This window comes from Bidens hawaiensis, unplaced genomic scaffold (assembly GCF_021521415.1).
Source record: "Bidens hawaiensis isolate Kalapana, Puna unplaced genomic scaffold, B.hawaiensis_p1.1 tig00017788_1, whole genome shotgun sequence".
Taxonomy (NCBI): domain Eukaryota; kingdom Viridiplantae; phylum Streptophyta; class Magnoliopsida; order Asterales; family Asteraceae; genus Bidens; species Bidens hawaiensis.
In genome coordinates this window covers 4303-31186 of record NW_027492687.1, presented here as the reverse complement: position 1 = coordinate 31186, position 26884 = coordinate 4303, and the positions used below count along the sequence as shown (strand labels likewise).

At 35.6% G+C, this 26884-nt stretch overlaps 1 protein-coding gene and 1 pseudogene across 2 annotated transcripts; one reads left to right on the top strand and one right to left on the bottom strand.

Annotated features, from left to right (window-relative positions):
• The first annotated feature begins 9176 nt into the window (after nucleotides 1-9176).
• Nucleotides 9177-13127, top strand: LOC143554695 (VAN3-binding protein). The gene is made up of 8 exons (XM_077044392.1): nucleotides 9177-9195; nucleotides 9267-9451; nucleotides 9530-9586; nucleotides 10723-10791; nucleotides 10884-11247; nucleotides 11935-12093; nucleotides 12169-12276; nucleotides 12901-13127. Coding segments are annotated over exons 1-8 (1131 nt in total). The 5' UTR covers nucleotides 9177-9194; the 3' UTR covers nucleotides 13089-13127.
• Nucleotides 13128-13486: 359 nt separating this feature from the next.
• LOC143554696 (putative lactoylglutathione lyase, chloroplastic) lies at nucleotides 13487-19478 on the bottom strand (annotated as a pseudogene). Its single transcript, XR_013139068.1, has 5 exons — nucleotides 19414-19478; nucleotides 14274-14582; nucleotides 14077-14184; nucleotides 13848-13989; nucleotides 13487-13528 (listed from the first exon to the last, which is right to left on the bottom strand). The product of XR_013139068.1 is annotated as a putative lactoylglutathione lyase, chloroplastic (transcript).
• Nucleotides 19479-26884: the final 7406 nt, after the last annotated feature.

The window sequence follows — 26884 nt, the reverse complement described above, 5'->3', positions numbered from 1 at the left end:
CATGGTTAGGCTATGAAATCCAAATGCACATCAAAATATGAAAGGTCTTAGAAGACCAAAATGGTTCCCATTTTAACCCATAAAACTTCCGGCAAACCGAAAGTTTTGGGTTTTGTCCAAAACAAAATAATTAATTATCCAAATGACTTAATTATTACCACATGCATGTAAAGCATAATCTTGAAAAACCAAGGGATAACCAAAAGTTCAAAACTTTCGGCCATATGGTGAACCTCACCATAAAACCCGAAAATATTTAGATCTATTGAAGCATGTATCCGTATAAGTGGCTCTTGATTCCATTTTTGGGTTTTAACAAGATTATCAAAGTCATATAAACCTATTAATATGAAAAACGCAGCGGATAATAAAGTTTTAAATCTTGTTAATATGATTAATATAAAACCCAATTTTATATAAAACCCAATGCCCAGATCCATATACGAAACACATGCTATCAAAACAACCATAAGGTGTTTTAGCATACTACCTTTCAAGATGAAACTTGAAGAGGAGAATGATCTTGAATGGCTAGTCTTCAAATGAGAAGATCCTCAACCTTGTATACCCTTCAAGATTCCAACAAAGCACCCTTAGTTTGCTAGGATTTACACTATAAAACTCCTTCTTGTTTTCCTTTACCTTGGCCGAATTTAGGAGAAAAGAAAAAAAAGAGAGTTTACTTGCAATTATGTGCGAGAGAGAAAGAGAAAAGATGCAACATTTGCACAATTTCTTTTGCCAATCAAATTACATGCATGTTCTTGAAAAAGTATATTAATAAATAGATGAGAGAGAAGATATTTCCCCTTCCAAAATTCAAACCCTTTCAATTTAATTACTTATGTTATATTTGTTACATAATATAAAATGTAACATAACATAGTGTAAGTAGTATGCATCATATTATTTCACCAACTTAAATAACATTATAAAATGCTTCTTTCAAAATATAAATTATCCATATAACTTTCTTACTACACATGTGCAAATATTTAGAAACCCATTTTCTAAATATCGTAAGTGTTAATATTTCTTGTTAGATCATATCTTAAAATAAATATCGTGGGTGTTTGTCTAGCTTGTTATTGGGTATGACCCTACTTGGATCATAACATACTAGCCACATCAACTCTAATATGTGTATTGGACAGAACGATTACAACAGTTTACTCATGCGATTCCGAACCCAAGGAACTATATTGATTTGATTTTCATTGGTTAATCTTTACAATTTGTTCTTAACCTAGGACGTATAGGATTATGAACTTATATGGTGTATAAGTCTTCTAGACTTATATGGCGTGTAAGCTCTATTGTCTTATACGTTGAATCTTACATATAGACTTGTACATGAATATGATATACGATGATATATCTTATCCATTCTTAAAAGTTATACGTGTGTACGAGCTTATGCGTGCAAAATAGTTATCTGTTCAAATATGTTATATGGACTGAGCTTACACGCTGTTATATCTTATGCGTTTAGACTTACACGTTATACACTTATATTTTTTAAAAAAAATTGTTATAAAATTTACAAACATGTTATCCTGTTTGTTTGTTTGTGTATGTGCAGATGGTAAAATTCAATGACTTGAAGCTAATCATAATATCCGTGCTCTCTTAGATGGATCGGATGACAAGATGGAACCATTTTGAGTTATATTGCCATATTTTGAAAGATCGAGGATCTTTAAAGCTATTACCGCGAACACGGTGATTATCAAAGAGCTGGTTGCTGAATTCTAGAAAAACGCAATGCTTGAAGGAGAATTTATAAAGTCGGTGGTTAAAAAGAAAGAGATTATCATTTCCCAGCAAGTGTTAAGGGATGATTTGGAATTAGGTGATGAATCTACCGATCCTACTTCATTGGATGAAAGAATGATGAAGGGTTGTTTGCTGAGAATGGGTTACAAGAACGATTTGGATAGAACTTTCTTGAAGACTAGGTTGTCAAGACCTTATATGTTCTTGGTGCATGTGATAGTACGTTGCTTTGGTCACAGAAAGAGTGCTTATGAAGAGATACTGGACTACCAAATGTGTATGATGACTGCTTTGTGCTTGAACTTGAAATATAACTTTTCTAAAGTTATATTCGAGCACATGAAGCTATATTTTATTAACAAATGGCTGATGTATCCGAGGTTTATTCAGCTGATTATTGATCATCAGTTTCCTGATATTGAAAAAACTGGCGAAGAGATTAAGCTAGCTCACATGTATGTTGCGGGGTGTGCTAAGCTAAAGTCTTACAAAAATAAGACCGAGGAACAAATTCCTAACTTCCAAGATTTATTTGGGCATTTACCAAATCCTGATTATGTTGCTACGTCGAATAATCAGTGGAGAAAGGAAGATAGTGATTCAGAGAGGGAGAATGAGAATGTAAGAATGTAGAGTTATGTTTCTTTGGGTGGTAAATGGTTTGCGAAAGTTGAAAATGTTGAAGCTGAAGGTTCACAAAATATTAAAAGGAAACGTAAGTGTGTTGTTAAAACTGAGGTTGTTACACCTCCTACTCCTATTCCAGATCCTATTATTGCTCAACAACAACATGTTGTTGATGATTAATTGGTTGATGATGAAGAAACAGAATCTGATAATGAGATTCCAAAGAAAGCCTTAGCTGATCCTCGAGCTATGCATGATATTCGAAAGGAGCGTAGATCAAAGAAAACGTTTGATGATGATGAGATGATGAAACATATGTTCCGGAATCAAGCCAGCCAAAGAAAAGATGAGTCAAGCTTATGGTGAAAAGATCAATAATTGATAAATGTTTGGTTGATGAAACGGAGGATGTTGAATTTGTTCAATGAACATCAGTTGATAAAACTCCAGAGGTGGTTAAAGCACCTGAAGCTGGTAAAATACCTGTTTTTGAAGTAAACTTGGATGATTCTATTAATCATTTGTTGAAAACACCAACAACTAAAAAGTATACACCCAAGGTTGATGAATTTGTGCATCAAGAAACACCAAAATCTAATCCGAAAGTCTCTCAACAGTCATTTTCTGATATTTATCTACAAATAGATGGTCCTTCAAAAGAAGAGGTTGATTTGCTGAAAGAAAAGGTTGCAAATCAAGAAGTAAAGATAACAAGTATTGTTGATGAGAATGAGCATTTAAGAGCTGATAATGTTGATATAAAGAAGAGGTTGGATGAGAGTGAACGTAAAAGAAAATTATATGATGATTTATGTAAGGCCCCGGTCCTGGTGCCCTACTTTGGCGTTGGATGTTCTCATAAATACAGTTCTAAATATCAGAGTTAATTAAAACTTTCGCGGAATAAATAAACCTTTAATCATTCAACACAGAACTTTAAACTTGTCTTTGAAAACATAACATAATGTGTCTTATTATAACATCATGACAATTCTTCATTGGATGTCAGTCCCTTCAAATCATGTCATGTGTCTCTCTTAAGCTAGCTGCTTCAACCTATTTACCTGGGTGCATACTAAAAGTCAGCTAAGCTGAGTGAGTTCTAGTTCATGCAGATAACATACAATACATTCACATACTTATATATATACATATCCGTAGATACATATTACTTACTCGTACGTATCCGTAGATACATGTTTCTTACATAGCCTACTTATCTTTGTTTCGTGCATACGTAATTATATGACTTCCTCTTTTCTTTCTTTCTTTCGTTCATACTTTACATTTATTCATACTTTACATACTTATACGTTTTAAAGAGAATTAAGCCCTACTGCCTCGAGTATTATTAGGGCTCGGTCCCTTTTCTGCCTCGGATATTATTAGGGTCCGGTCCCTTTTCTGCCTCTAGTATTATTAGGGCTCGGTCCCTTTCTGCCTCGGAAATTAGTAGGGTCCGGTCCATTCTTCTATACCTTATCATTCTTTTATATTTATTTATAACTTTTATACATAACATACATATATCACCCATACATCATATATAAACAATCACATTTTCAAACTATCACCTGGGAGTACATGAGATATCCGAAGATCGTTCACGTACCGTCAAACATTCATTCATAACTTTCACATAAATCATAAAACGCATACACTTACCACTTAAGGTAAGTGTATTAACTATCCGAGTTATTCCTAGGTTATTGTAACCCCTAGCTACGGGGGTCCGGGGGTAGGGCCCCTAGAAACGGGGTTCTAGGGGCGGCAACCCTAGCTGGGGTTAAACTTTACCTTTTAAAAAACTGAATTTCAATTATATAATTAAATCAAATCTTCATTTTAGAAGTTACCTTTTATTATTAATTATGTCATATTTCATACAAGTTCGTGTCTATCGTTTACGTACGTTATAAGTTATTTTTTTTCTTTTATTTTTTGTAAATCATTAACAAGTCAGTATAACTCACTATGGGCGTATAAGTCCTATAAGCGCATAAGTCATTTTCGGCGTATAAGTCCATACATATATGGATTACATATGTTACGTATACATGCACGGTCATATACATACACGATCTATTCATATGCGCTTCATACATATACGCCACGTACATATACGGTCTACCTTATACATTCGACATACTTACACGCTGATCATGTTTATACGTCGCTTAACTTATACGGCCGCTTAACTTATATGGCCGCTTAACTTATACAGCCGCTTAACTTATACGGCGTATATATTTATACGCCGTAAAGTTCTGTTCAGCTATCTTGTTACGTGTTTTCAATGTTTTTCTTCGATTCCGGTGTCGTCGGCCGCCGTTAACTACCATGGTTGGTCGAGTTTTGATCGTTTATGGCCTAGACAGCTTCGGGTGTCCAGATCTGAGCTAAGGCGGTCCTTAAGCTCATTTTTGTTTGATTAAACACCCAAAATAAGCTAGATCTAGATCCAAACGGCTCGTACGGCATCACGGGGCTACGATTATGGGTTCTACTATGTTGGTACAGTTGAGATAAATCATTTCTTCTTACCTTCGGTTGGTCTTGGATCGTTGAATATAGTAGAGTAGAGAGTGTTTGGCTTAAGTGTGTGTGTTTTTGAATGTGTAGGCTATGGTGTAGAGATGGATGGAAATGGAAAGGATTAAGGTTTAAAGGGTATTTATACTCCCTTAAGCTCATGGACCTAAGGCTCATCTTTCCATTTTATTCCATCTTTAATTTCATTTAATTAACCTACTTAACCTTTCACCTTTATTATTTCTCTACTAACTCAAGTAAACTTTTCCATCATACATAAATAATATATTAAATATTATTTTTAGAAATTTCAGGATGTTACAGTTTACTTGTTGAACACATGAAATATTTTGTTATTACCTAGCAGAAATTGGGTATTCGTTTTAACTCCGAGGTTGACAGAGCTGAAGCTGGTAACACCTTGTATGAAAGAGTATATGGTGGTGATATTGGTGTGGCTGAGGCATCTTTTTGTGTTGAATATGATTTTGAAAAAGCTGCTGATAAAAACAAGTCTAAAATTGAAGAGCCTATTATTATTGAGGATGTGGTTGAAGCTTCTGTGCAAGCTGGTGAACCTAGTCATGTTGATGTACAAGTTACTGAATCTGTGAATGAGCCAGTGATTAGTAATGATCCAGTAATTGTTGAATCTGTTGATCTTATTGTTGAACAACCAGTTCATGTTGTTGATGAAGTAAAGGTTGTTGAGGAGGAAGAAGAATATAAAGAAGATGACGAGATGTTAGACTTTGGTGATTCGGATAATGATGATTTAGATGATTTAGATGATAATGATACACAACAAGGTGGTGCTGTGCGATTGCTGGTAAATCTGATAAGAAAATTGATTTTGTTGGTGGTGATGTTCAACAAGATAATCCACAATAGGAATCAGAATCTATATATGCACTGACTGATAAGTCTTTGGAGGAATTAGAAGACTTGATTACTTCTAACTTCCATGTTTCTAATATGGTAGATGATCTGGAAGAAAGGAAGATTCTGATAGATAAATAAGTTCTGGCAAAGATGTTGGAAGTGTATTTGGAGGATTTAACGTTTGATTTTGAGAAAGATATTCCTGAACCAGATATTGATGCTGATTGGTTGAATAATGATGTATTTTTATAGATAAACCAGAAGCAGTTAAATAAGTTGGTGAACAAGAAGAATATGATACTTTTGATGAAGTATTTGATGAAGAAATCGAGATGGAACCTAACCCGTATGAACAACCGAAGAAAGATGACAAGGTAGATAGAAAAGGTTGGTTTTCTCATTGAGTTGTTGAGCCGAAACAAGTTTATCTAAATCTGGTGAAGTACTATCAGAAATCTCATAAGGATGTTGCTATGGGAAAGTGTTTGAGTATTGCTTATCTTAGTAAGATTCGAAAGATCGGGATACGTAGACTATTTGAAGTTCAATACTTCAATAGTTTAATGGATTTGAAGAGTTTGCCGTGGTTTGGTGCGTATGATACTTGTATGCGTTATGATTTGTTGTATGCGTTATAATTTGTCCGGTGAAAGAGATTTGGAAGTTCATGGTAAACGAGGCAAAACGTGGTTTCAAGAAATGGACACCTCAGTTGCCTAAGGTGTTCAAATCAATAAATCGTAAGAATCCCGAAGGTGAATTGATAAGAACTTTGAGGTATACAAGGCCAAGCTCATTTCACATAAAACCGTTCTACCCAATGGAACGGGATTTTCATCATTACTTCCTTTGTTGATCTTATTTGGCGTTGCCTGGTGAAGCGAGTATATATTTGGATCGTGGTAATAAAAGTACGATGTTATTAGAGTGTATATTCCAATGTGGTTGATAAACTGTTCAGTGAAAGATATTGAGACATTGTATATGAACAAGATACAATGTAATGACGAGAAAGTAAAATCACAAGCCAACCAGTTTCAGAAAGTTGTGGACTTATGCTTTGATAAGAAAATACATTCTGGTAGAGCTTGGGAAACAAACTGGAGGGCAATTAGTGAATAACGGGAAAGACTTGAGGCTGAATTGGAAGCAAAACGAAAAGATCGAGTTGTTGAGGCATCATGGAATAGATTTCAATATAAAGATATGGGTGTGTCTAGGCCTACATCACAACAAGGATCTACCAAGCCGTCTTTTGAAGAAGCGAGGAAAGAGTATCGAAAAAGAGTTTTTGGTATGGATTGAAGACCTAGCAATATCTAAGGGGGGTTGTTAGAACATTAATGTCTAATGCTAGGTCTAGTGGGCTAATTGTGTCATATGTAATTGTATAAGGGGCTGAAAATGTCATTTTTAGAAAGTTTGTTGTGCTACGTATAAGCCTTAGGGCGTATAAGCTTATGCGGGCGTATAAGCTTATACGCTGACCAAAGCTTATACGGGGGTCACTGTAGCAGTATAAATAGTCTTTGATGTTTATTATTTTGTAATAGTTTTGGGAAACAGTTCTGATTTGTACTAAAAGTGTTAATATATCAGAGTTTACAAGTGAATGTGTTGTTAATCATTTACAGTATTATTCCGTGATATTGTTTAGTATAGCAAATAACTAGCTAATCGATCCGAATCATAACATGTTCACGTAAATGATGCCATGCATGATCTGGATCATGCACTTTCAAAAATCCTATAAAATAGAGATATACTAAAAATTAATATATGATTTATTTAAAAAATGGTATATATTATTTATAATTAAAAAACAATTTTATAGTAAAAAAAATAAGCAGGTCATGGGTATTAATAAACCTAAATAGCTTTTAAACCAAGTTATAATATCTCATTTATTTGTGAAACTCTTTCATGATCAAATATTTATGTATATATTATAAACGAATAATAAAAAACAACCCCTGTAATACGGGGGTAAAACCTAGTTATACTATATAATAACAATAAGAAATAACACCTTCACGGCTTTGATAGGAAAGTTATTTTCTTCCCGCACGCTCAATTTTCAATATTAACATTTAAAATTTCGTTATTACTTTTCATCAAACCATCTTTCTTTTGAACGGCGACTTTCTTGTATTTAGGCTACCGCACTCTTCAAATTTGGAGAGCCCCGATGCCCCACTCTGGCCAGACTATGTTGTCTTAACTGGGCCCACACTTGCTTCGGAGTTTGGCTTGGTCGTTCCCCTGGGAAACCATACCACCGATTGCCACTTGACATCCGTTGTGCCACCACAAGAGCAGAACTCTCTGGCGTAACACATGGTGGTACGAAAACCCGGGTGGGCTCATGGTTCAAATTGACAACCTTAGTACAAGGCTTAGCTCAAATCCTTCATTGCCAATATCTACCCAAATATACAAGTAGGGTTCAAAATTGAGCAATTATTGAAGAAGCCAAACTTCCTATCACTAGGCCAACAAGTGAGGGTTCATCAAATCACCTTCTAGATGGTTTTATATTATTCATTCATAAAACATTTATACCAAAAAATATGCCATTTAACCACTTCATCATCAAATTATATGCCATATTATTAAAATTTTCTTTTGTCTGTGACATTTATAGAGTTGAGCGAGTAGATGTGAATTATAAGTTTATTTATAGTGAAATTAAAACAAACTACTCAAATCCAATCACATAACACAATCTAGGTACATTCGTGGTAATTAGGTGAAAAAATTTATCAGATTATAAATTTAAATGAAGTTGTCTAATAAATCATTTAGTTACATTTTTATCCGTCAAGAACGTCAAACCATTCTACTTAAAATACTCTTATAAATCACATATACCTGCCCATTATAGGATTTAAACGCTAAACCTATAGGATAATGGAGATGCACCTTACTACCCAACTATGTCTTTTAATTGTTTAATATATGTTATCTAAATCCAGGGTGGGTAAAGTTTTGTTCCACTAATAAACACACTAATATTTTAACTGTTTGCAAATAGTGGGTAGTGATGAATTCAGTAGTATACTGTGTGCACAATATGGAATCTAACAAAGATCTTATTATAAAATGATTCTTAAACATGTAATAATTTTCATTTGCATCCACTCGTATAAAGTTGTTAATATTTTTATTTAAGTCATAAAAATTTATAATATTTAATTAGTTATGGAGGATGGAGGGACCGGTACCAAACTTAACACTCCATAAATTCAGTTATTTCTAATCATGAGGTCTGCCAACTAATCAGCCTCCTGTGTTTCACTCTTTGTATTAATAGTAATGTCACTGGATACTTGTAATCCAGCACTAATAATAAGAAGAAGAAGAAGATTACATCACAAAGTAAAGCCTATGAATTATTTTTATTGTTAGTTTTTCTTTTTTATTTAATATTGTTGTGTTGGTATATGCAGTGTCTACAAGTAAGTTGGAAAACATAGAGGAGGAAGGTAGAGTGCCGGTGACATGTCGACTACCAGAAACCCCAACCGAGTCGATGGAGTTTCTTGGGAGGTCATGGAGTGTGTCATCTGTGGAAATCTCAAAAGCTCTTTCCCATCAAACTAAAAATGCATACTTATTCTCTTCAGGAGAACATGTAAGAAAATAAACATTCATTGGTTTTCTGTAACATATTAAAGTATAACAACTTACTACATGTTGGGTTTTATTGCAGGAACCTCAACCACCAGAAAAAGAAGATTGCCCTCCAAGAAAAAGTGATGAGTTGAAGGTAAGTATATGCATGCATTCAAGGGAAGTTGTAACAACTGTTTTAGTGTTTAAGCGATTAGTTTCGATTACAAAAGATTTGGGTTTAAACGGAAAGGGGTTTGCTTAATTCGTCGACCCAGGTTGATAAATCTAATTAGATTTTAAGACAAATAATGGATATAACATAACTATTCATCATATAATATTATTATAAGGGTAGCAAATATAAATGTTGAATTCAATTGCTGAGATTCAAACACAAGTATAAAACAAAACTGAATTAGTACTATTTCATTTTTCTAGTCTTAATAAAGAAAAACACCACCACTCATTACTCAACTAAGTAGAAAAACACCATCATCATCACCATTATTATTATTATTATTATTATTATTATTATTATGAGGAAAGTGAATACGATGCTGTTAGGAATGCCTTGTTCATCCTCACATGTTCAAAAGTGAACTCGATATACTCAAACTTTTTCTAACAATGGTTTTGGCATTTTGATGGAAACAAATTAGTTGTAAGACATCTTAACAAAAATTAAATAAATGCTAAAAAGAGATCCATAGTGATTTATTAATTTGAAAAGACAGAAAAGAAATGGAGACCCTATTGCGATTATGACTGGTTGAGAGAGCTATGGCAGAAAACAAAGAAAATAGTGTCCATGTGTGGTAGATAGTTTGATGTGAAAAAATATGGAACTCGTTTTGCAATAAAAAAAATAGTATCTGGTTCATAGATAGAGTTATTAATATGTAAGGAGGAAGAAGGCGTTGTACAGGAGGGGACGATTAAACTCAAAGCAGGGACTAGGTTTGTTGCCTTTTAAGTTTTTTCTAGAGATCTTCTAAATAGGAGTATAATTGTTTGTTTAGTTGTTTGTAAACAAAACTACGTAGTTTTGATTAGTTTTTCGTCTAAGCTTAGACGCATAATAGCATCGTTTCACTTTCCCCTATTATTATTTTTATTATTATTAACACAATACTCTTTTATTTAAACTCAATTTTTAGGACCTTTACCATCGACCGATTGGTGATTGAAACTGAGACCTTTAATAAATGCTATAACTTATAAGAAACAAAAAAATTCCAAGTATAAACGAACGCATACCTCTAATGCTTCAGCATATTTAATCTGATGCAGGAATTGTTTCTAATTCATCACGCTCTGAACCAAGATTTTGTATCTAGCCATCAGTTGCTCAAAAATGGAGTATGCATATAGCCTAGTTTGACCAATGACTATCAATATATTCATTAATAATAATAACAATTTAACAACTCAGTGATTTTATTTGTATACAGCTTTACAGGAGCATAATGAGAGGAAGGACAATGGGCAGATGGATAAAAGACCAGAAAGAAAGAAGAAAACATGAAGTCAGAACACACATAGCTCAACTGCATGCCGCAGTATCCGTGGCAGGGGTTGCAGCTGCCGTGGCGGCTCTTACTGCCATATCAGCAACATTAATCAATGGTACTAATAAGGAAGAAAGAGGGTGCTCAAATGCAATAGCATCAGCAGCAGCTCTAGTGGCATCACATTGCATAGAGATTGCAGAGGATATGGGAGCTGAACATGAGCAGATATTATCAGCCATCAATTCTGCAACTACTGCAAGGACTAATGGTGACATCATGACCCTAACCGCAGCTGCTGCCACTGGTAATACTTCTTTTAAAAGAGAATATCACCAAAGTTGTAAATTTTCTGAATATGTTTCAATTTCTGGTCATGTCAGAACAAAATACCTTTCCGTCTTCATAGATAAAAAGCAATGTGGATCGAACTCGAGTATCTATACATTTTACGTGAATCAGATCTACGCATCTTTTTTTAATTATTGCCTATTCCTAACTCATTGTTTATGCACTTTAGGACTAAACAAATACATGACAATAGAACTGTGTAAGGCATGACCATGATGGTATAACATACACAGAAAAATGACTACTTAGATGATTCTCTTTTTAAAATGTTACTAAACTAACAAGGGCCGTCCCTGAGAATCATTAAAAACTTTTGGACCTAAGGCGAGAAAACATTTGGTCATTTAGTAAAAAATATTTTTATTGCCCTTAAACAATTAATGTTTTAAATGGCCTTATTGGTTATGATTTTGGTTGTGCAATATTTTTTCTTTCTTTTATAGAAATAGGCTTAAATGAATTGCGCAGTTGGGTTAAAACATTAACAATACATATTTTTTGACTACTGGGATGATAGGGCCGGGGATGGTCGCCCTACCCACCCCCCTCAAAGCCGGCTGTGTAACTAACTTCCTGTTATTTCTAATAATAAGAACAATAGTACTACAAATAATAAAAATTAAAATAAATATAAATATTATAGCATTGAGAGGAGCTGCCACATTAAGAGCAAGGCTGCAAAAGGGAGCTGCAAACATGTCTTTCGGTGAGGAACAATGTGAAGAAGGTAAAGAATATAATGTATTGGCAGCCTTGAATTTTGTTTCTAAAGGGGGCCAACTTTTAAAGCTTACAAGAAAAGGTAACTTCACTTAAATTGATGTAAAAAAAAGTGTTTTGAAAATGGATTTTGATATTATGTGATTTGATACTATAGGGGATCTTCACTGGAAACAAGTTTCTTTCAAAGTCAACACAAAATGGCAGGTGGTAGCAAAATTGAAAAGCAAGCATATTGCAGGAACTTTTACAAAGAAAAAGAAGTGTAAGAATTAACATTCTATCATAGTCTTGAGAGTTATCATGTTCATCTGAAAGTAGCATTTAGAGGAGGCAACTGTTGACACGACCTGAAACACGACCCAGACCCGACATGAAAGGTTTTGGGTTGACTAACATGACCCATTTATAATGCGGGTTTGTTTCGGATTGACTAACCTGACTGTTTAGAAAACGAGTTGGTTCGGGTTGACCCGTTAACCCGTTTAAGTACATATAACTAAACTTTTTTTGTTTTGTTTTTTTTTTCGTTTTCCATTTTCCGAATATATTCTTGCGAATTCCAATCAAATTTCAAGATTTTAATTATTTAAAAAAAAACTAATCATATTACTTGATTTCTCCACTAACTCTAAATTATATTAATTTTAATTTAAAAAATCATTTATTTTTTTTTGGTGAATGGGTCAAACGGTTCGTTTTCAGGTTGACCTGAATTTAAGTGTGTGCGGGTTAGGGTTGAAATCTTTGACAAGAATAATAATATGGGTCGGGTTCTAGTTGTACATTTCAACCCGCCAACCCGCAATCCGTCAACCCGTCAACCTGACATGATTGACACCCCTAGACTAGCATTATTAATGATTATATATATATGCTCCTTCTGCAGATATAGTCTCTGGTGTGTGTGTTGAATGTCCGGGAAGAGAGACGTATGAAGAGAGACAGTATTTTGGGATAGAAACGTCTGAAAGAATAATAAAATTTGAATGCACAACAAAAGAAGAAAAACATAAGTGGATAGAGGGCCTGGAACATTTATTGAATTGCAGAACTAATATGGCAAGGTCTACATAACAGCATTTGGGATTGAAATTTTACAGTGAGTGGATTATATATATATATATATATATATATATATATATATATATATATATATATATATATATATATATATATATATATATATATATATATATATATATATTGGGTCTCACCGGAAGCAGCCTCTCTATCCCTATGGGGTAGAGGTAAGGCTGCCTACATCTTACCCTCCTCAGACCCTACCATAGCTTTGCTATTGGTGGGATATACTGAGTACGATGATGATGATGATATATTGTGATTAATTGTGTTTATGAATAAGAGTGGAGTGGAGTGGAATGATGTATTCAGTTTCGCAAATTGGTAAGACACTGATTTTGATATACAAACTCTATGGATAGCGGCTTGGCACCTACAGCAATCATGTTTCCTCACGTTAGTGCTTTCATGAGATCAACGTTATCGACAAAGACCTGCAATATGGGATATGGAAATATAAGAGCAAATAAACAATTAGAGAATTAGAAATCGGTAGAAGTATTCCAATGACAGATGACAACATACACACACACACATATATGTATATACATATACATATATGACTACTATCATTTTAGGAAACTTCCAAATAATTTAAGAACTCTTAACAACCAATCAGTTTACTTATTTTTATTATATATAATTAATATTATTTGATTATCCTTGGCATCAAGTCAATTTAGTGATAATACCCAAATAAGTGAACAGTTTATTGGTTTTCACTAAAATAGTAAGGAAAGACAGAAAACTTGCCGATTTCCAACCATCTGGATCCAAACAGGCTGTTATCTTTGTGTTTATGATCGGTAGGGGCCCAGGTTGAAGCACTATATCTCTGCCAAACAGTTTAACAACTTGTGCAATCTTAATACACATCATCAGTCCCTATTGCAATCTGAATTACATAAGTTGTTACAGAGTTCACAAAAACACTCTTGTGTTGAAAGAAGTCGGTAAACATTGGTCATAACAGTTAATTCACCTGCCCATAGCCATTTCCTTTGTCATATTCAGTGACACCATAACTGTATGTCAATTCCAACACTGCACTTTCATCTTCAGACGTGTAACCCATCACAGCTTTCGTGCACTGAAAAACCATAGCATATTCACATCAATATACAATCTCAAAACTCTTAATAATAATAATAAGCTGCATATTACAAAAGCATCCATCACCTTGTTATCAGGTTCATCTCTTCTTTGAATAAGTTTCATTCCATATGCTTTTCAAAACACAACTCCACACATGACACATGCGAAAAGTTAGTTATATTTATCAACTGTATGTGGGTGGTTAACCTGCTTATAAAAGTCAATGTCTCCTACTCTTAACATCACTTGACATAAAGGATCAGAAATAGGGCTCTTCCTCTCAATGAGCTCAAATGTGTAACCATCTGGATCTTCAATGAAGGCGTTTATTGGGCTCGGTTCACTGGTTACTTTTCCCCATTTGGATTTTATAAGATTTGCAGTTTTAGCTACCTAATATTAACACAGAATAATAATTTGATATTATCAAATAAAACCAATTACAGGAAGACTTATATATAGGAATAGATATGACACTTAGATACCATTAGGAATAGAGATTATAAAATTACTAGCTAAAATATATTGTCTAACATCCCCCCCGCAAGTTGAGGGCGGGGAACGACCTGCAACTTGGACCATAACAGCAGAAACCTTTGCGATGGTAGAGGTTTGGTAAAAACATCTGCAATCTGATCATGTGTGGAGATAAACCGAACTGCCAATTTCCCTTGAGCAACTTGTTCACGAACAAAGTGATAATCGACTTCAACATGTTTAGTGCGAGCATGAAATACAGGATTGACAGAGAGATATGTTGCACCTAGATTATCACACCAAAGTGTGGGTGAGACTTTGGAGATAACGCCGAGTTCATTTAGGAGAGCTTGAAGCCAGGTTATTTCTGCAACAGTGTCAGCAAGCGCTTTATACTCGGATTCGATTGAAGATCGCGAGACCGTTCGTTGTATGCGAGCATTCCACGAGATGAGATTAGAACCTAGGTAGATAGCAAATCCCCCCGTGGACCGACGGTTATCTGGACAGCCGGCCCAGTCAGCATCAGAGTAAGCTTGCAAGGTCGTGCGCCAGTTTACATCAGTAAAAGCCATAAGAGTAGAGTTGGAGTTCTGGCGAATAAAAAGACCATAGTGAGAGGTACCTTGAAGATATCGTAAGATCCGTTTGACAACTAACCAATGATTTACTGTGGGAGAATGCATGAACTGACAAACTTTGTTAACCGCAAAGGTTATGTCGGGTCGAGAAAGAGTTGCATATTGAAGAGCACCAACCGTTTGGCGATATTTGGTAGGATCAGCAAGCAAAGGACTGTCAGCAAGAGCCAAGGATTGCGAGCTACTCATGGGAGATGGAACGAATTTACATTCGGCTAAACCTGCTGTGTTTATTAAATCACATATATACTTTCGCTGAGATAGAATTAGATTCTTTCCAGAAGGTATGATTTCAATTCCCAAAAAATAATGCAAATTACCAAGGTCCTTAACTGCAAACGCAATGCCCAACTTGTAAATGATGTTAGTAATGGCTTGTGGATTATTCCCTGTAACAATAATATCATCCACGTAAACAAGAACATACACCAAGGTACCCTTTCTCTTGAGAATAAATAGAGATGGATCAGTTTGAGAACCAATAAAACCGAGATGATATAACGTGGTAGAGAAACATTCAAACCATGCGAGCAGTGCTTGTTTAAGGCCATATAATGACTTATGTAATAGACAAACATGACCAGGTCTTGATTCATCAACAAAACCTTGTGGTTGACGAAGATAGACAGTTTCTTTTAAATCACCATGAAGAAAGGCGTTTTGAACATCCAACTGTCTAAGTGGCCATTGGTTTGTAACTGTGAGAGACAAAAGTACCCGAATAGTGGTAGCCTTTACAACCGGGCTAAATGTTTCTTGATAATCGATACCTAGTTTTTGATTGTAGCCCTTTGCAACAAGACGTGCTTTGTACCTCGTAACCTGCCCATTGGCATCCTTTTTAATCCTGTAAACCCACTTTGAGTCAATAATATTAGTATTAGTAACCGGGGGCACAAGTGACCATGTTCCATTTTTAACAAGAGCGTTAAACTCTTCAGCCATGGCATCACGTAACTCGGGGAATTTGTTGGCGATGGTAAAAGAGGATGGTTCGAAAGGCTGGGAAGGACCAGCAGAAGTATGGTAGACAGATGGATCATAACGGGTTGAAAGTTTTGGATTTTGGCGAAGGTTGGATGGACGAGGGCGTGGTTGAGGAGGTTGTGGAGTGGATTGAGACATGGACGCGGAAGTAGAGGTGGAGGCGGGGTTGACTGAGGGGGTTGTTGTGAATGTGGGTATGGGGTTGTAGTTGTTGGGTTTGCGTTGGTCGTGGGGGTTGTTGCAGCCATGGGGGTTGGGGTGGGTGGTGAAGATATGTCATGAAATTCAGGAGGGTCAGGGTAGTAGGAGTAGTAGGGAGATGTTGGCTCGGTGGCAGGTTGGGTAAGTTTAGGTGTAAAGGGGAAACATAGTTCATTGAAACGAACGTGACGTGCAATGTACACACGCTCGGTATTAAGATCCAAACACCGATACCCATAATGTATTGGGCTATAGCCGAGAAAAACACATGAGGTGGATCGAAAGTCCATTTTATGTCGATTGTATGGTCGTAGGTACGGAAAGCATTGACATCCAAAGACCTTTAGAAAAGAGTAATCAGGTGGTCGTTTGAAAACATGTTCAAAGGGTGATTTGTTGGAGTTAATTCGAGAGGGAAAACAATTTATTAGGAAAACAGCCGTCTCGAAAGCAAAACTCCAAAAACGCGATGGAGTTTTGGAATGAGCCAAAAGGGCAAGGCCCGTTTCAACAACGTGGCCGTTTCTACGCTCAACAATGCCATTTTGTTCACTTGTGTGCGGGCACGAGCGTCGATGTATAATACCAAGTGAAGTGAAAAATGGTGTAAGGTTGCGAAATTCTCCCCCCCCCCCCCCCAATCAGTTTGCACATTTTTAAGCTTAGTGTTAAATTGTCTTTCCGCCATAAACACAAATGATTTAAAGGTTAAGTAAACATCAGATTTTTGAGCCAAGGGGTAAACCACATATATCGTGAGTGATGATCAACGCATAACATAAAAAACCTGTGTCCATCAAAAGAACGTGATGGAGCAGGACCCCAAACATCACAATAAACCAAATCCAAGATGTTATTACTATGGAATTTTGAAAGGTTCAAAGACAACTTGGAGGACTTCCCCATTTGACAAGAACATAAGTCACGACATAAAAAAGATGAAACAGGTAACGAATTACTAGAAACAATATAATTAAAAATACGAGTATGAGGATGCCCAAGACGATGGTGCCAAATTGTTGAGGATGCTTTGGTGGCTGTGAAAGAAACATATGGAAGAGACTTCAACTTAGGTAAGCGAAGAGTGTAAAGACCTTGATCACTTGGACCCGTGAGTAGGATGGTACGTGTAGACTCGTCCTTCACAACAAAAAAAGACGAGTGATATTCAAAGAAAACACTATTGTCTAAACAAAATTGTTGTACAGATAGCAAGTTCTTTTTAAGTGCGGGTACATGAAGAACATTAGAGAGTTTAAAAGTTTTGTTGGAGGAATAGATTTTTGATGAACCAATACAAAAGATGGGAAGAGGATTACCGTCGCCAACATGAAGTGAGTGATTACCATTATATGCTTCTGAGTGATCCAAGTTTGTTAAATCTGGAGTAGCATGACCATTTGCCCCGGTGTCAGGGTTCCATGTTGAACTGGAGGCTGAGCCAATACTTGAGAGAGCTGCATAATCTGTTGCATAATTTGGTTGTGACAAACCCTGTGTGGAGTTGGAACCGGATCTGTTTGGACACAGAGATGGGATGTGGGCTATACCACACCTGTTACAATGACCATAGACTGTGTTTTGCGTTTATGCCCAAGCAAAAGATGGTTGGCGATTTTGGCCACCAGTTCCACGAGAATTATCTCGATTTTTGTTATTATTTCCGTGGTAGTTACCACGTGAACTGCCACGCCAATTTCCGTGATAATTATTTGAGGAACGGTTTGCAATAAAGGCCTGAGATTGGCTGGTCTGCTGTATAAAAGGGCTGAGTTGATACCCTAATTGGGCTGCCATCTGTTGGACAGCAGCGAATTGTGAGTTTTGTGGAGTACCTGCTGGAGTAGGTGCAGGACCAGCGAGGGAAGCCGTGAACGCTTGAGGAGCAGTAGCTGTGTGACTAGTGACCATGTAGTCATAGTCACTTAGCAAACCATATAATTCATTGAACATCACAGGTGGGGAGCGAGCTATAAGAGTTTGTTTTAAACCTATGTACTCTTGACATAGACCTGCAACTACAAGCATGACTAAATCTTTGTCTTTGAATGGTTCTCTAATGTTGGCTAGAGCGGTGGCGTACTCCTGTGCACGAGTAAGGTAAGCAGAGGGACTTTCATCACCTTTCATCTCAAGCTTCAACAGTTGGGTTTATAGTGTGTATTCTCTGGAAGAGTTATGTGGTGCATATGCTCGTTCAAGAGAGAGCCAGAGATCCCGGGAGGTAAGGCCTTGAACATGTTGGAAGGATGCTTCAGAAATAGTAGAGATCAGAAGCATTCTCACAAGAGCATCATTGGCAACCCAGTTGGGGTAACTAGGGTTGTCCATAGAAGCGGTGTCAGTGGTGGCAGCAGTACGTGATGGCGGGCAGGGAATTGTTCCGTCTATATAACCAAATAGATGGTTGGTAACTAAGAATGGATGAATCATATTTTTCCAGAATCCATAATTAGTGGGTGAGAGTTTGAAAGCAAACTTATGGTAATTATGGGCCGTCTTCTCAGTGGTTGTGAAAGCAGGGATCATAGCCATGATTTATTGCAGATAGGTTGTGGAGAAAAAACGACTGTAGGTTATTGTTGGTGATGGAGATTAGGTGTTGCAGGTTGGAGACTGCATGTATTGTTTGGAAGAGAAGAGAAAAAAAAATTGCCTGACGGCTGGTAGGGTTTAAGGTAAGGTTGATTAACCTAGCTGTGATACCATATTAACACAGAATAATAATTTGATATTATCAAATAAAACCAATTACAGGAAGACCTATATATAGGAATAGATATTACACTTAGATACCATTAGGAATAGAGAATATAAAATTACTAGCTAAAATATATTGTCTAACACCTAATCACACAAGCAGGTTCATTTACAGGTAGACACAACCGAGAACCAGGTTTTGAAAATAACTAACTTACATCCTCAACTGCTATTCCAAAATGTCCAAAACCAGTTCCAGTGTCATACTTGTCAACTCCATAATCTGGATAAACATTGTTAGAAAATGAAAGCGCAGGCAATAATGTAACTTAATAATAGAAAATAATAAAAATTTCACAAATGGTCCCTGTGGTTTGATCATTTTGCAAGTTTACTCCCCAAATTTAGAATTTGTAAACTTGGTCCAAACATTTATGAGAGGCTTGCATGTGTAGTACCTATTGTTAATCCCAGGTGGTTTTTTCACATAAATGTGATGTCATGTGCCATTCATGGTCACATAAATGTTAATCCCAGGTGGTTTTTCACATAAGAGGGGCTGACCGGGCTGCTGAATCAGCTACCAAAATGTGTCTTATCTGTCGAAAATAAATAAGATAAAAGAAAATGCATAAAAGAGAGCAAGAAAACAAATTAGTTATAAAAGTTCAATATAATAAAAACATATTATTTCAAAAGACATATAACTTGGAATACATAACTGAACGAACCTTTGTGTCTGTGTGTCCTTGAAAGTTCTAAGTCCTGCAAAATTTAAATGTTTTGACAATAAACTAAATACTATAAATTATAATATATATATATATATATATTTATATATATATAAACTTTAATGAACATAAACGATCACACATTAATGAACGAACACATTAACAGACGCTCACGAACATAAATACGAACTTTCTGGACTCAACAAACGGATCCTTGTTCATGTTCGTTCGTTAAGCCTTTATCGGGCAAACGAACGGTTTACGAACACATAACTGAATAAAAAATATTATGTGTTCGTGTTCGTCCGTTAAGAAAATGAGCTTGTTTAATATTCCAAATTTAAGTTTAAAATATCATACTAATCATATATACTGAGAATAGAAACACAGTGGATTATGCAGTAATCTAGTTATTTTATATGGGGATGAATTCGATGCCATCCCAGAAATATAACCACTTTGACCCGGTTATAGAATATAAAGCCGAATTGACAAATGCTTAAGACTTAAAGAAAGTTACAAACATGAGTTCATCAGAGTCTTTGATTTTACAAGAAGGTTGTGTATCCAATTTTATACCATAATGTCGCCCGATAAAGTTATCTGCCCTTTAGAAAGAAAACACATAAACATTAAAAAATTAATTAACTAAAAAATAAAGCATTTTTTGTTAACAAAAGCCACCTTGATGATTCATTTCCTTAAGCAGGTGGAAAAAAGAAACTTTCATAAGTAAATAATGTGAAGGTATATTTTTTTTATTAGAAAGCAGATGAAATTGTTGCTGACAAAGAACCAAACCTTGTCCAAACACAATCAAACTGAATATTGTCAAGGAGCCTTAACCAAATCCTTGAGTAACCAATCTGTGCACAGAAAAAGTACAAAACTAGTCATTTGACTTGCCCAGTTTTATTCAATCCACACAAGTGGAGAAAGAATTAAATAAAAATTCATAAAGTTTCAGAAGCCACCAACGACCAACTTATGGCTAATACTTTACTTACACATAAACATACTTCCGGTAGAACAAGTGGTGTAATGGTCCAGGTATTATATAAATTTGCAGTTTCGACATTTCTGCCAGATTTTATGAAATATAACTTCTGATGTGTCATTGCAGTCATTACATAGAATCCAAACCTTCTTTTGCTTGTAATCTTCAGGCATTGCAGTAGCTTCAATCTAAGAAATAAAACCAATCATACAATTGAAACTGATGTTGATGCAGTCATCAATGGCCAAATTCGTAACCCTAATCGAGGAAGAGATGAACATGAATGAAAACCCAAGTCAATCCATAATTAGGCAAAAACCCTAAGTTCGCTAGGTTCTCAATTTGACTGATTTGTTCGATTTTAAACAATCAATTTAGAGTTCAATCGTGGCATAGGAAACGTGAATCAACGATACTAACCTAAAGTATGCTCTGTGACGGTGTGCTTCATCGATTGCAGAAAGAGAAGGAAGAACCCTAGAAATTGTTGAGGATCGATCCAAAGTTGATATGATACTGAGAATAAAGATTGAATCATCGATGCAATGAATTAATCAATCGAATCGGAGATATAACACAGGTGATGATTTTTGGTGGTGAATCATGGCTTAACGTGGTAAAGGTTTGTGAAGCTATGGAGAAGGTTTTTTAACGTTGGAGTTTAAGAAAGGATTACCTCAGTTTTTCAGCTTATGTCATGACCCGTTTTGAGATATTCCGATATCAAACCCGTAGGATAATACACATGAAATTAAAGAATGAATGAGAATCCTCAATTTTGAAATCAAACAATCTGGTGGCTCTAGATAATGGGGTAGCGATGTGAGAGCGACACGTATTATTTTATGATAGACAATTATATAGATAGTTAGATTCTCATCCTCTATCACCTTAGAGCATTCCTGGCCCGTTCTCCATTCGTATCTCTATAATTACACTAAAAAACACTATATTTCTATCTCCTGTTCAATTAAATAATATTTTTTATACCTTTATCATTACAGTTTTCTATCTCCTCTACTCACAACCAATTCAACATACATTAAAATATAAATAAGAGCAAACAAAGTTTCCCCAAATTTACAAAAAAATCACTACATCTCTTTCTTCACCCTATAATTTACACTCAACCACACACAACTCCACCCTATAATTTGCAAGTTCCCCTCACATAATTATAGGGAACGGGTTGATAATACTTTTAATTTATTGGGAGGAGTTTTCAAATTATATGGTGGAGATGTGAGTTGTTTTGTTGTAAATTATACGGTGAAGAGAGAAAATGTAATGATTTTTCGTAAATTTGGAAAAAAATTGTTTGTCTCTGTTTATTTTTTAATATTTGTTGAGTTGGTTGTGGGTATAAGAGAGACAAAACTGTAATGATAAATGTATAAAAAATATATTAGTTAATTGAACAGTAGAGAAAATTGTAGTGTTTTAGTGTAATTTTAGAGATAAAGATAGGAAATAGGTTGGGAATTCATTAGTTACTGACCTTATATTTTTTATTTCTTTCCCCTAAAATTAGAGTTTGCCTTATGAGTTATTTTTTCAATCTTGAGCTTGGCTTTGTCTCATCTTGTTTATTATAACAAACTAGCTTTTAACCATATGTGAAATGGGTTACTTTAGATTTTTTTTAATTGTAAATATATATTTCATGTATGATGTGTTTAGATATTAAAATTATATGTTAAGTGAACGTATAAAATATCTTATATTTATTAGTTGAAGTTGAAGAATAGCTTGTTTGTTTGCATTTCGAATAAGGTCTCATGGGTCTATCAGTTAATGTGGTCTAACATTTTGTTATAGATATGAACTTTCGTCTTAATTTACATGAATGTATGTCATGTAGTTTGTTCAAATGACATTTGTATTTTAGTTGTTATGGTTGGTTGGTAATGTGGATCATATATATTGTTTAATGGGTCTCCTCAATTGGACTTTTTATGGGTCTATCAATTAATGTAGCCAACATTTTGTTGTTATAAAATACGTATTTTGAACTTTATAGAAAATTGGGCTTTAATTAAATTTATGCATTTTAATCTCTCTAGCCCAATACTAGTTTTAGTATCTATTTCAAACTTACAAGTCATGTTTCTTATTTTATTTTATTTTATCTATTTGAAGCTTTATTATATTTGTTACTTTTATGAAGTGTAGTATACGGTATTTTTATTTTTTGTATGTGTTTTTTGTATTTATAAATTTTAATTTGTTGACGTAATATTCGTCAAATATAAGAGAAGTCACATTAGTTTTTGAATGTTATTAACGAATGCTTTCTGTTCATATGTCAAAACTAAGTTTTCCTTATTTTTTTTAATTATTGATAATTTTCAAATGATTAGTATTTCTATTTATATATTCTTTTACATGTAATTTTTTAAAGATTTTTTTTATTATGTTTGAAAATAAATATACAAGCCTTTATTAGAAGCAGCTGTTTGAAAAATGCGCTTGTAATCATTTTATAACTTGTTTCAAGCAACCCTTTCTTCTTTAGTCCTCGTATTACGGTCCCCCCCTCCTTTTTTTACATTTGTAGTTACTAATATTGTGAATGTATATAAATTTATATTTATATAATTTATTGTAATAAAGTTTGTTTTTCGGATTTTAATTTAATTTATTATAATGAAGTTTGTAAAATACTTGGACATATTTTGATCTATTTATATTTGGTTATGTTAGTTTTGTTGGGTTTCAACGGTGGTTCGGAACGAAAACGGTCAAGCTATTTTAACCCGTTTTAGTAATTATTTCGTTCTGATAAATATTAATATACACATATATATAAACGAACTATAAAACGAAACGGATAAATAAATGAGTAAACGAACCATAAACCGAAACCCGAACCCGGATCCGGTTACAACAATATACGAGTACGATTAAAACAACCAAACCGTAGATTAAAGGTTAAATCTTCGTACCTCGGTTATCAAAACCGGGAAGAAACACCGAGAGCTTAATGAAACGCGCTAGATAAATACACAATCAATAACCGACAGAAGATCCGGCGGGCGGCGGCGGCGGAAGTTTTGGCAGGTTATATGGCGGTGGCAGTAGGTGACGCGGCTCAGATCTGGCGGCTATAGGGGTCGGCGGACAGCAGTGAACAACGGCAGCAGCTTGCAGCAACTGTAGGTTGCCAGAAACAGTTCGCCAGAAAAGTGGGTTCGCTGGAAAAGAACCAGGTCGCCGGGAAAACGACCTGTGGTCAGCGAATTAAGGTTTCAACAACACCGGAGCTTATATGGAGCAGCGGTGGTGCTAGCGATGACTGAGGAACAGTTGGTGGTGGCTGTGATAAGTGTGCGGCGGCCGGAATGGACTCGCCGGAAAACCAGGCAGCCAGAATTCGGCGCCGGAATACCTTATTGCAAGATAATGAATTTATAGTAATCGTTATCATCTATCCTTTCTGTATAAGACATCAATTGAACAATGAGACATGTATCAAATCAATCTCATACAGTGTTCAATTATTGTAGTTCTCGATATAAAGTCAAAGTGGTCCAATCAAACACACAGTAAGTTTGGGTGACGCCTCACACTTTACCAGTTTGAATCAACGAGGTAGCCAATATGTCTAACTGTTACATTTTAATGTAAGAGTACAGAATCCCATCTTGACTACATACAACTCCTACTGAACTTTAGAACATTCCCAATCAATGCCTTTATGGCTGGCAGTTACGCAACAACGGTTAACATGATCAAAGAATATTCATAGGTAAACGAAAGTTCCAATATGTATCTCAGGTCTAAGGATACTAAATGAGCATACTATTATCAAAACATTTTATGATCAAGATACATGAAGATGATTTGATGCGAGTTACATCCAACGGCATTCACAGTGAGGTCTGTGAGTTTGGAAGTCAACTGCTTGAGTCCAAAGTTAGAATAGTCTTAATTCAGAATCGTTCCCACGAGTCTGATCGACTACGGATAATTTAGAATACAATATTCACGGATTAAAAGTATTAAAATGAACATAGTTGTATTATTCAACGTTTGCATTTAACCATTAAATCAAAAGTGAACAGAGAAGTACAACTGGTTAAACATTCATACATCCAAATACTAAATCAAAATAAATCACTAGCAAGTCTAAGCCCGATAGCACTTTATGCTGATCATGCTTGTCCTGAGTCATCGACTTAGTGAACAGGTTAGCTAGATTTTGATCTGTGTCAACTTTGCTTATCACAATGTCTTTATGTTCCAGTAATTCTCATACATAGTGGAACGAAAAATGTGCTTGGCCATGTGATGAAAATTGGGCTCTTTGGCTTGAGCAATAGCACCTGTGTTATCACATATCACGTCGATCAATTTTCTAAATTTGGAACCAGATCGAGGTTGGCTATGAATTTCTTCATCCAAGCAGACTATGAGCGAGAAACATCTCGGTCATTCTGGAAGTCAGTGTTAGTGTAACACCTTACAGTGAGCTCCTCTTCCACTCCTCCAAACACGCTTACGAGACATCAGGTCTAGTGCATAATATAGCATACATGATAGAGCCAATCGCTGAAGCATATGGAATTGCTTGCATGTGTTTTGTCTCAATTTCTGTTGCCGGAGATTGCGATTTGCTAAAACGGTTCCTTTAACAATGTAACAGCTCCTATCTTGCAGTTGTCCATTGAGAAGCGTGGAATGACTTTGCTTATGTATGTACTATGTCTTAGCCCTAGAAGCCGCTTAGATCTATCTTGGTAGATCTTGATTCCCATAATATAAGCAGCTTCATCAAGATCTTTTATTGCGAAACAAGATCCCAACCCGTCCTTAACTTCCTTAAGCATAGGAATGTTGTTTCCAATTAATAGTATATCATCCACATACAGGATGACGAATGATATAGTGCTCCCACTAGCCTTATGTAAACACAAGGCTCACCTACATTTTTGATGAAATCAAACACTTTGATTTTCTCATCAAAATGTAGATTCCAGCTACGAGATGCTCGTTTGAAAATCCATTTGCTTCCTACTGCCCGACCTTCGGGAGGGGGGGGGGGTAGCTTAGTCAAGTTCCAGACTTGATTGTTATGAATAGATTGCATCTCGGCGTTCATTGCTTCACAACTTTTCTCAGATTCCGGATCCAAGATTGCAGATTTGTAGTTAGTAGGTTCGTTGTTAGACTTGGCTACTAATAGAGTTCGGGACCATCTAGATGCAATAAGTATCTAGAGTTTGGTACGGGAGTCCTACTACTTCTGCGAAGCGCTCATGTTTATGTCTGATGTATCAGTAACAACAACTTGTTGATCAGACACTCCAACTTCCTCAGCGGTGATTGTGGTTCTTGAATTTCTTCAAGATCGACAATGTTATCTCCAGTTCCTCGATCAAGAAATATTTTCTCGAGGAAGTGGCCTTTCCACTTGATAGAAATCATATTGTATCGGGATGAACGAAATACTAACCGCTTGGTTGTAATATTTGACGAATGCGGGAGGCGGTCATAAGGGCGAAACTCTAAAAGGAGTGAAGCAAGTTAGTTCTACACATCATCGATCGAACCATGTTTAGCAAAGTTTGATTTCTCCTCTCGCTCACGCCATTGTGTTGGGGGTGTGCCAGTGGATGTGAGCTGTGAAACAATTCCACGCTCTCTTAGATGAGTAATGAACTCTGAGCTGAGATACTTTCCACCTCGATCTGATCGAAGTATCTTATTGGTTTTACCAAGTTGGTTTTCCACTTAGTTTTGAAACTCTTTGAGCCTTATAAAAGTTTCATGCTTGTGTTTTATGAGATAAACATAAGCATATCGACTATAATTGTCGATAAAACAAACAAAGTAACTTTCATGGTTTCTAGACATGGTTCTGAAAGGCTCAATTACATCTGTATGTATGAGTCCTAACAGATCTCTTGCTCGTTCACTTTTATGAGTGAGAAAGAGTCCTTTGCGAGTTTGCCAGCTAAG

Bases quoted from the DNA above. Each gene is read 5' to 3' on its own strand.
- LOC143554695 (XM_077044392.1), top strand. The intron at 9,452-9,529 runs GTAAGAAAATAA...GTTTTATTGCAG, and splicing joins TATTCTCTTCAGGAGAACAT to GAACCTCAACCACCAGAAAA. The intron at 10,792-10,883 runs GTATGCATATAG...ATTTGTATACAG, and splicing joins ATCAGTTGCTCAAAAATGGA to CTTTACAGGAGCATAATGAG.